At 38.3% G+C, this 10,653-nt stretch overlaps 1 protein-coding gene across 1 annotated transcript in view; it reads left to right on the plus strand.

Moving 5' to 3' along the window:
- Positions 1 to 10,653, plus strand: part of ERP44 (endoplasmic reticulum protein 44) — a 96,380-nt gene that overhangs the window by 80,137 nt on the left and 5,590 nt on the right. The window contains exons 9-11 of the mRNA XM_041004288.1: positions 2,585 to 2,696; positions 3,566 to 3,707; positions 10,486 to 10,588. Coding sequence (XP_040860222.1) covers positions 2,585 to 2,696; positions 3,566 to 3,707; positions 10,486 to 10,588 — 357 coding nt within the window. The remainder of the gene's footprint in view (positions 1 to 2,584; positions 2,697 to 3,565; positions 3,708 to 10,485; positions 10,589 to 10,653) is intronic.

Consider the following 10,653-nt stretch of genomic DNA (forward strand, 5'->3'; position numbering starts at 1 on the left):
TTTTTTTTTTACATTGCATCATGAAACACAGTTTTACAGGCACTGGGATTCCCCCCTCCCCTCCCCAAAACCCACAATCCCTCTTCCCCCCCCCCCCCCCCCGGTGGATTCTTCCATCTTGTTGCATTACCACAGATCAAATTCAGTTGAGATTTTTTTTCCTTGCAAGCATCTACAAAGCATAGAGTCCAGTATCTTACTGTGCAGATAAGTTCAACAGTTTCATGGGGAGACAGTCTCTGGTCTGAAGAGACCAAAGAGAAAGAGAATCATCCCAATCAATTGAAAGCCCCAACATTACAACAGTAACAATTTATAACGTAATGGAGTTAGTTGACATGATATTGTGTAACCAGCATGTTCAAAGAGAGAGAGAGAAAACAACAACAACAACAAAAAGAGTACAAGTTCTGAACCACATCCTATGACTTCTACATTGACATTACAATTATTAGTTTATATACAGCTGGGTTCTATACACCTTAAAATGGCTATAGATTACTATTCAGCTGTCTCATGTCTATTTTAATTTTAGTATTTAGCAGTTCATAGTGTTGAAGCATGATTTTGCAGAACCTGGCTGTTTTTTGGGCAGTCTAGCTCTATAACTGTAACAAGACATATGTCAACAGTTTAGGTGAACGGTTTTAGGAGGGGTGTGCAGAGAAATCCTCAATACCCTAGTGAGGAGCAACCAATCTTCGTGTCCCACCCAGTGAATTATAAGTGCATCCCCACTGCCCATTTCCTGTTTCTAAGCTTTCCTTGCTGTTCTCCATCTATTCTAGGTTTTTTTTGTTTATTTGTTTATTTGTTCGTTTGTTTTGAGAGGTTTCTGGAGCAATCCTGATGGTCATTATGAGAGAGAGTGGGGACCCAAAGTTAGAACCAGGCAAGAACCAGAGAAAGCTCCTCTCCCTAGTCCCGAAGGAAGTTTACTCTTTTGTTTCTGCGGACTGCTCAGTGCTCCTGGTTGTCGTTCCGATGACCTTGGATCCTGCAAGGAGGGATATGGGCTTCTTCCATCCCATGTGTGAGACCCAAATGGAAATGGGTGACCTCAGAGTTCTTGGCCTCCGAAGGCACTCCAATTCCCCGTGGTCTTCTTGGTGGTTGGGATGTAGTCCTCGGAGCTCGTACTGATAGTCCTTGGTGAGGATCTAGGAGTCTTCAGAGTTGGGATACAAGCTTCCTCCTGTCTGCCTGCTCCACTCTGGGGTCCCCCCCTGCCAGAGCAGTGATATCTTAAAAGCAATCTTTTTTTTCCTCCAGATTAGTAGTTCTCAGTGGTGAACTGTTAAAAACAAATGTGCTGTCATTAGATCTTGTTATGTTTATAGATCACTGGCAGAATAGGCTCTGTATAATTCTTAATCATTCTGAGATTTTGGGAATGATAAATGAATATTGCCTTGAACTTCCAATTAGCAGTTGCATTGACGCCTAAGGACAGTCATCTCATTCTTAGACACTGACTCCTACTCTGAGTGTCAGTCCTAGATGGCTGCTGCTTTCAATGGAAGGCTATTTTGTGTACATTGAAAATCTGTTATTTAATGTAAGCACATTTGCCGATTTCTGTGTAACTTGTTGCAGCTTCTATATCTGTTCTTGCTGCTTTGCTTCGCACTTTTATGTTGTAGAGAAGTAATCTTTTCTTCTTAAACCTCATGAACCAGCCTCTACTAGCTTTAAACTTTTCCTCAGCGTCACCATTTTTCTTAGTCTTCATGAAATTGAGGAGAGTTGGAGCCTTAGATATGGCTAATGTGACTTACTCAGCGTGCTGAAATTTTGTCAGCATCAGAAATAATGCTGTTTCGCTTTATTATTGTATGTTCATTGGAGTAACACTTTTAATACCCTTGAAGAACTTTTCATTTGCATTCACAGCTTGACCCGAGTCCCACTTTGTCTGTTTTGGGTTTCAGCCTGTCTTCACCACTAAACTTAATCATATCTAGCTTTTATTTTTAAAATAATAGTTAGACTTTCACATCTGAAACTGAAAGGCCATTGTAAGGGTATTTTTTGGCTTAATTTCTGTACTCTTGTGTTTTAGGGGATAGGAAAACCAAAGGATAGTTTATTGGTTGAATACACCTTAGAAGAGCCAGGAGTTTCTGATCAGATTTACTGCCCCTGCCTTCAATTTTTCATTGTTATCTGTGAAGACTAAAAATACTAATCAACTTTATGCTCTCCTAACATTACTAACAGCTTGATAAAGAACCGTGGTAATTTTTTTCTGCTTAACTCCAAATGTCCTTCTCTCAGCTTACTGTCCCCCGAAACCTCATATGTAGTTGTAACCAGTCTAGCCTGTTTGTTCCTTTAATGTAAATCAGTTTTCCGCAGAGCAGAGATTCTGGGTCTTCTGAGTGCTGGTGCATTTGGGTGGGGAGGAAAGTGAATAAATGAATGAATGGTTGATGTTGATCGGTACTAAAAGACCTACCCCCCCCCACCGTGATTTTATTACTATTGTGTTACATGACGTGGGTTCCAGACTATTCCTAGCTAGAAACTAGCTGGAACTGAATGGAGAGACCTGATCATTCTCACTGACTGCTTTTGTCTACAGGAATTGACAGAAGAAGGACTGCCTTTTCTTATACTCTTCCATATGAAAGATGACACAGAAAGCTTAGAAATATTCCAGAATGAAGTAGCCCGGCAGTTGATAAGTGAAAAAGGTAGACAGCTTAAGGTGTTTATTTGCATTCTTGTTTTTCTCTCTCTTTCCCTCTCTCCCCTGCCCATTTTTTGTGGTATATTTATATTCACATAAACATATTGAGGTTAAAACTTGTGTTTGTATTCAGATGTGATCGGGAGGCATTAGTAAAGAGACAATATTGTTTTGCTAATTCGTGTTTTCGAAATCAAATAACAAAGCAAGCAGGTCCATAGTTATATAACATTTGTTTTGGGCACTACTTTTTAGCATCTTGCTTTTTGTCAGATCCCCCTTCTAAGAAACATTTCCAGAGATATTGCTGAGAGAGCTTATTGTGTTAAGTAATTAACTTATTTCTAAATTGAAGAAACTTGAATAGTTGTGTGGATTTCTGCAGAATATCAAGATGGAAATTGAAGTGTCACAAGCCAGAATGTGAACAAAAATTTTAAAGGCATTTTATACAGATGCCTCTTTAATAGTAGTTTGTAAAATTTTGGAGGTTAGATTGTGTTAAGTTAACCACAGTGGGATGGACCGGCAAGAATGAAACGGTCCAGCTCGTATGTCAGTTTGAGTAACTTGGTCCCTTGGAGCCTGAGTAATGTACAGAACCAACAATTGCCCACTTCAAGAAAATAGATTACCGTTATGTTCCAGTTTGGACTGAGTTCATATAACTTCTAAAGAAATTAAACTCCCTTGGCTTAAGAGCGAAAACCCTACCTCTTTTAATGTTACACATAATAATATTAAAGTTTGTTTTTGACATGTATCACTCAAGAATATTGGGAATTATTTTTAAGCATGTCCTTTCTTGTGAGCTCATAATCTTATGAGAATGCGTAAATTCTAACCTACATCTCAAAATTGTTTCTTTTAAAGGTACAATAAACTTCTTACATGCAGATTGTGACAAATTTAGACATCCTCTTCTACATATACAGAAAACCCCAGCGGACTGCCCTGTGATCGCTATTGACAGCTTCAGGCACATGTATGTGTTTGGAGACTTCAAGGATGTGTTGTAAGTATTCCTTTTGTGTTTAAAATTACTGGTATGTTCTCAAAAGTGAACATTAAGCAACTGACAATTTTAAATAAACTTACACGTAAGAGTAGTACAAAGTTTAATGGAAGCTATTGGATATTTTTTCACTAAAGGATGTGGTGTGACTGAAATTGGTGATTAATGCTTGGGTCATGGTGGGTTAATGATTGACAATTAACTTCTGAAAGAAAATTTATGTCTTACCAGAAATTACCTCTGAATTTAACTTTGTCTTTGCCAGCACATCGAAGAGAATAAATGTTACTCCTAGATTAGGTTAAAGGGAATTGATAATGTTGCTGTTCATTTGTGACTACATCTAGCTGAGAATGGTAATATGTACATGACCCAGAATTTTGCTATTAGTAGGCATTTCTAATGGAATACAACTGTGAGCCTTTCCAAGAATAGGTAAGCCTTCTGACTCTATTCTTAGGAACTTACTGTGTTAATAAAAATATAAATATTGTAACTGCTGTAGCCCGTGAGCTGACCACTTGACCAAGTGAAATTAACTCATCGGCTGGCAGCATTCTACTTATGACTGAATTGTTAAAATTCTCTAAAGAAATCTGGAATTGGGAAATCATCCTCCTCCATCTTTCCAGTTTTCAGTTCTGTAAGTAGGGAAGAAGCTAAGTGATTATATTTAAAGCTCTTTGAAACAAGCGACTCCTTCAGTTTCTCCCTTAGGTGCCTGATTTTCTTTTCTAGGCACAATTCCCTCTAGCATTCATAATTGTGTGTAGGTATCTGCTGTGTGAGTTAGATACAGCATCTATGTGAGTAGATGTTAATATTAAAAGTCTAATAAAACATGCAGCCTAGTCAATCTGCCACACTTAATGACTTGAATAATTGTTATTGTGCTACATAGTAATTAAGACTTAAATGATAAGCAATTTCCATAAATTACTGTAATTACGACTACATTTACTTTGTAGATCAGCATAACTGGGGTCATCAGTAGGAAGTATGATTTGGTGAAGTTAGAGAAAGCAGATTGATGGGGCACAGTCTCCTTCCATGTTTGGTCTACCTGTTCCTTGTCTCAGACAAACTGAAGTTAGGGAAGTAACATGAACCACAAGATCACACAGCCAAACAGTGGAAGAGCCAGGATTCGTAATGTGGTGTGTTAACCTCAAAATCCCAAGCTCATAACAGATTCTAACAGCATTTACATTTCTTTTAAATGTGAAAGTGTTAGTATATTTTTAGTAAATGTTTGATTTGCTTTTGGATTAATCTAATTATCACTGACTACTTTGAATACTTCTATCAACTCATCTGGAATTCTGTCACTTGCTCCTTGCCCTGTTGATGTATTCTTCTCCTGTTTGTATCTTTAGTTGTGATGCTCTGAAGATGTCTCACTTGTCAGCTCCTGGGGAATTAAATACACAGACACACACGTGTATATATGCATATATATTACATATATATTGGATGTGTATGATATATATATATATATATATATTTATCACATATGTATATATACTGGTCCAGGTCCATAAACGCCTATTGTTAAACTGATGTCCGTTGTTTAATTTTATGCTTTATAAAGTATTTCAGTATACCTTATTTGGCCCCTATGGCAATATGGACATCAAATGCTGATAGTTAGAAGTGTACCAGCATTTATTTATACATTATGTGTGTTCTCAAATTTTGTACAGCAAACTTATAGGATAGGCATTATGACCACTTTACAATAGAGAATTTATAGAAATTTAGTTACACTGCTAAAGTGTCAGTGACAGACAACATAGCATAGTGGTTAAAAGGGCAGACTGCAGATGCAGACAGCACTGCCTACCAACAGCATCATCCCTGAGCAAGTCACTGTAACTCTGCTGTGGCTTGGTTTCCTCAGATGAAAAGTGGGGATAGTAATCATTTCTACTTTACAAAGTTGTTGTGAACATTAGCAAATACATTTGTCTGCAGCTCTTAAGAGAGCAATGTCTCATTCATGATCATTGTACGGTTCTCTAGCATTAGCACAGGCAGTAACATACTCAGATTCAAGTCCAAGGCTGTCAGACTATGAAAACAATACAATGAAGTTAAATAAAGCAACCTGGCATAGTGGTGTATGGCAAATTATTCTCTGGCTGTGACATGAGCATCCTATATCAGTGCCAGTTCAAGTCCTACCTGCTCTACTTCTGATCCAGCATTCTGCCAGTATGAAGGAAGGCCCAAGTGCTTGGCCTCCAACCCCCATGGGGGCAACCCACAACAAGCCTCTGCCTCCTGGCTCCAGCGTGGCCCAGCCCTGTTTGTTACGGCCATTCGGGGAGTGAACCAGCGAATTCAAGATCTTCCCCCCCCCACCCTCTCTCTCTCTGTCTCAGTCTCTTCCCCCCCCCTCTCTAACTGCATTTCAAATTTTAAAAAAAAAAATTATTTTTAAAAAGTGGTTATTCTGGAGAGAAATAACTTTCTTCACAGATGTTATCTATATATCTTCACAGGCTATCTATATATGAATTATCATTTATAATAATTCTGAGGATGGGGACAAGAATTTCCAAAAAATAAATATTAAAAACAAAAAATGTGCTGGATCTATATGCAGAAAACCATAAAATAAATAAGGAAACCTACTTTGTTCAGTGTTTGGAAGACTCAACATAGTTGTCTATTTGTCTCTTAAGTTGACCTATATATTTAATACAATTCCAGTCCTAATCTCAGCTAGATTAATTGTGGATATAGACAAACTTATTCTAAAGTTTATATGGGAAGGTAAAAATAAAACAGCCATAAAGCTTTTGAGAAAGTTGGAGGATTTACAGTATTTGATTTTGGGTCATGGTACAAATCTAAAGTACTTAACGTCAGTGTGGTGTTGATGAAAGAGGAGGTACATAGTTCTGTGGAGCAGAATAGAAAGCCTGGAAGTAAACATACAGGTAAGGTCATTCAAACTAGAATGGCTCATCTTTTCAACAAATGATGGCTGAACCATGTAAGTGTCTTCACATCAAAAATGAATTTTCTTATAAAAGAACTTAGAATTGCTTATAGACATAAAGGTAAAAAAGTAGAAAACCCTTAGAACTAAACAGGAGGAATTCTTCATGAGCTGAGGTTAAAGTTCTCAAAGCATCTCAACACTCTCTTTTAAAAACAAAATCAAATTAAAGACTTATAAAAGATTATCAGAATGCAAAGAACATATACATGTGACAAATAAACACATAAGGATGATACTCAACCTCAATAGTCATTAGAGAAATTCAAGTTAAAGTTCCTGTGAGGGTAGGGCGCTTGGCCCAATGCTGAAGACACCTGCCTGGGCTCTTGGCTCCAGCTTTCTACTGATGCAGACCCTCGGAGGCAGCAGTGATGAGTAGTTGGAGTCCTGCCGCCCTCGAGGCTGACCTGCTTCCAGCCAGTGTGAGAGGCTGTGCAGTGAACCAGCAAACTGGAACTGCCTCTGTCTCTCTGCCTCTCAAATTAAAAGTAATTTGAGATTACAGCGTTTTAGTGCTTACAATTAAAGCACTGATAATCCAAGTGTTAATGAGGGTGTGGAACAAGTGGAATGCTCATGTATAGCTGGTGGGATTGCAGAATGACACAGCTACTTTAGAAAATAGCTGGACAGTTTCTTTAGAAAGCTGTATGACCCTGTTTTCATTCTGCAGAAATAAAGTTCCCACAAAAACTTATACCCCATGTTTGGAATAGCATTGTTTATAATCACTAAAATCTGGAGGGAACCCAGGAGTCTCCTTGAATAGATAAAAGCATAAACCAGTTGTTGTGTGAAGTACTTTAAGAAGTATGTAGAAAGTGGAATTTTCTATTTTTCATCAAGAAATTTAAATCTACTCATAAGAAGAGTTTTCCAAAAGTTCTTAAGAAATAAATGTTATGAAAAAAATAGATTTCAAAATTTTTTGCACCAAAATGTTTGCTTTTCTGCCAGATTTTTGAGGTACTGTTATATCCCCCTTAGTACAGTACTACTATTCAGTACACTTTGTACATGCAGCAGAATGGATGGATGTTAAGTGCAGTGTACTGAGGGGGGAGAGGCCTCATGGTTAGGTATTGTCTGATTGCATTATATGTGATACTATAGAAACAGTTGTTGGAGAAAAAGGAGTGTCTGAGTTAAAATGCATTTTGGAATTTATCTGACGTATTTGAGTGATAACAGAATAGAAGCACAGAACCCAGACCTCAAAACGTAGATCGTGTACATAAATTTTAAAAATCCGTACTTAGCATTTGTGTGTTTCATTGTTTCCCTTCTCCTACAAATGAATTGTGAACAAAAAACAAATGTTTGGAGGGTGGGAGAGAAAGTGCTAAGGGTGCATCTATATTCCTTTCTGGCAAATTATCATGTTTGATTTCCTGAAAATTTATTGTTGATTCACTGATTGTTACTTCTTAATAACGATGGGTATTTCTGGCCACATGCTGGCCACAGAGCTCGGTTGTAATCTGTTTTTCTACAATATCAATCAGTTTTATCCCATTGCCCTTGTATTTGCCATTTCCTCACAAGTCTCTTCTCATTTGTTGATAAATAACAACAAAAAAACAATATAAGCAAAAATCTGCTTTGGATATTCTGCATGAATTTTTCATATTTGGGATTTAATCATAAGTTATTCCTTGACCTTGCAGAAGCAATTCATTTCATTTGTTAGGATAATCTTTAGACCTTAGAAAACAAACCAACAGAGGCTTTATCTTAAACGTTATAGATTTGAGATCCTATGGATGAATGGATGGATTTTAGCACTTTGCTGTGAGTGACATACATGATGTCAGATTAAATTTAAATTGATCTCCTCTCAGTGTTTATCTCTGGTACATGTGCAATTACTTGAGCACCAGAGAACCTTCTGGGGGCATTCTGTCAATACAGCTACCTGACAGTCATTTGTATTTGTAAACTGTGCATTTGGCACCTGCTGCTCTCTGTTGCATTGGAGCTAGTGGGGAGCCAAAATGGGCACACAATGAAGTTATTGGTTGGTCTATCACAGTGGGAGTTATTGAAGGGAAGAAAACAGCACTTCTAGGACCTGAGGAGAGGATAAAAAAGAAATTGGTAACATTACACAAGCCCCCATACGCTGCTAACAAAAAATAGATAATGATTTTTAAAAATCAGTTCAACTCGAAGAGTTAAAGTATGGGGGGAGGATGTGCACCTACCGGCATTTAATTCTTAAAATAGGTATGAAAAACAAAGGGCTTCTATTTAAAATATGCAGTGAATTGTTTTAAATCTGAAGATCTCAGGAAAAGGCAGACAATTCACATAAGCAAAAATGTAAGTTGAAAGATGCACTGAAAAAAACAATTTCTGAAAAAAATGTAAATTTGAATGCAGATGACCTTTTATCAAATTAGCAAAATAAATTACAATTAAAACACAAATGTGCTGGCAAGACTTCAGAAAACACAGGTAGCCAGCTGATGTTTTATATGTTGTGGTTCATTCACACTTTCTTTAATAATTTACTTTTGAATGCAGCTCAAAGAAATAATTACACATGCACAAGCTGACACTCCAGTGTGGTTGCTTCCGCCACGGTACACGTCGGTGCTGTGAATCTGCTCATGTGTGACTTGCAGTCAGGGGAGTGATGGCCATGAACAGGGAGCTATGTTGATGCATACATCATTTCTTTTAGGGTGTCCTGAGCCATAGGAGGATACTTTTTCCTAATTTTGTAGAGTATGACTTGGGAATATGCACAACAGTACAAAAAATGACCAAAACAAAGAAAAGTACTATAGAAGCACCTTCCGTTAGTGGACATTGACGTTGGTTTAATGGCCTTGAGAGGTTTTTTGCACTTCTGTTGTGCTGTTCAGTGAAGCTGCAGCTGTGGACACTTTCTCTTGTGTTGAGGCTGCATTCATGACACTGGTTGTTGCTGGCAGTGATGCCCTGAGGGATCGCATCTCCAGAGGATGCAGAGCATCAGGTGGCAGATAGTGTGTGGTGCTGATTTTGTACAGTTACAGTTGCAGTTCCATGAGGTTAGCCCCTAACACTGCTGCTCCCTTGAGACCTCTTGTTTATAGTGTGGTTTTGCAGTACATGAGGGAGAGGAGAAAAAAAAGGAAAATCTATAAATGCACAGCATTAAAGGCTGGTTACGTTAAAAAAAAAAAATCATAAATTGGGGCCTGGCGCGGTGGCACAGTGGTTAAGGTTCTCGCCTTGCACGCCCAGGATCCCATATGGGCGCCGGTTCTATCCCGGCAGCCCCACTTCCCTTCCAGCTCCCTGCCTGTGGCCTGGGAAAGTAGTCGAGGACGGCCCAAAGCTTTGGGACCCTGCACCCGCGTGGGAGACCCGGAAGAGGCTCCTGGCTTCGGACTGGCATAGCATCGGCCCGTTGCGCTCACTTGGGGAGTGAATCATCGGGCGGAAGATCTTCCTCTCCTCCCCTCTGTATATCCACCTTTCCAATGAAAAAATAATAAAAATAAATCTTAAAAAAGAAAAATCATAAATCACAATGTATCTGTTGAAGTGATAGAAAATGTTTGGTGAAACGTGCCTAAGAATTAGAACACAGAACTGAGAACATAGATGCCATGATTACAATCATGTGGAGATGTTTGATCTGTATTTTACTGTAAACTTTACAGTAGGATGGGATTGTAGGTAAAATGTAAGTTTTTTTTTAATATTGCGAAGTTGTTAAAAGCGGTTAGTCCATTTCTACAATGTAAGCTAAATTTTTATTTGACTGTTTTTTAGAATTCCCGGAAAACTCAAGCAGTTTGTGTTTGACTTACATTCTGGAAAACTACACAGAGAATTCCATCATGGACCCGATCCCACGGACACAGCTCCTGGAGAGGTAAAACCTGCTTGTTTTTTCAAGGAGGTCTGAACTTGTTGCATAGGCTTTATGTTTGTAAGGAA

The sequence above is a fragment of the Ochotona curzoniae genome, unplaced genomic scaffold (genome assembly GCF_017591425.1).
Source record: "Ochotona curzoniae isolate NIBS_2020 unplaced genomic scaffold, NIBS_Ocur_1.0 scaffold_3208, whole genome shotgun sequence".
Lineage (NCBI taxonomy): Eukaryota > Metazoa > Chordata > Mammalia > Lagomorpha > Ochotonidae > Ochotona > Ochotona curzoniae.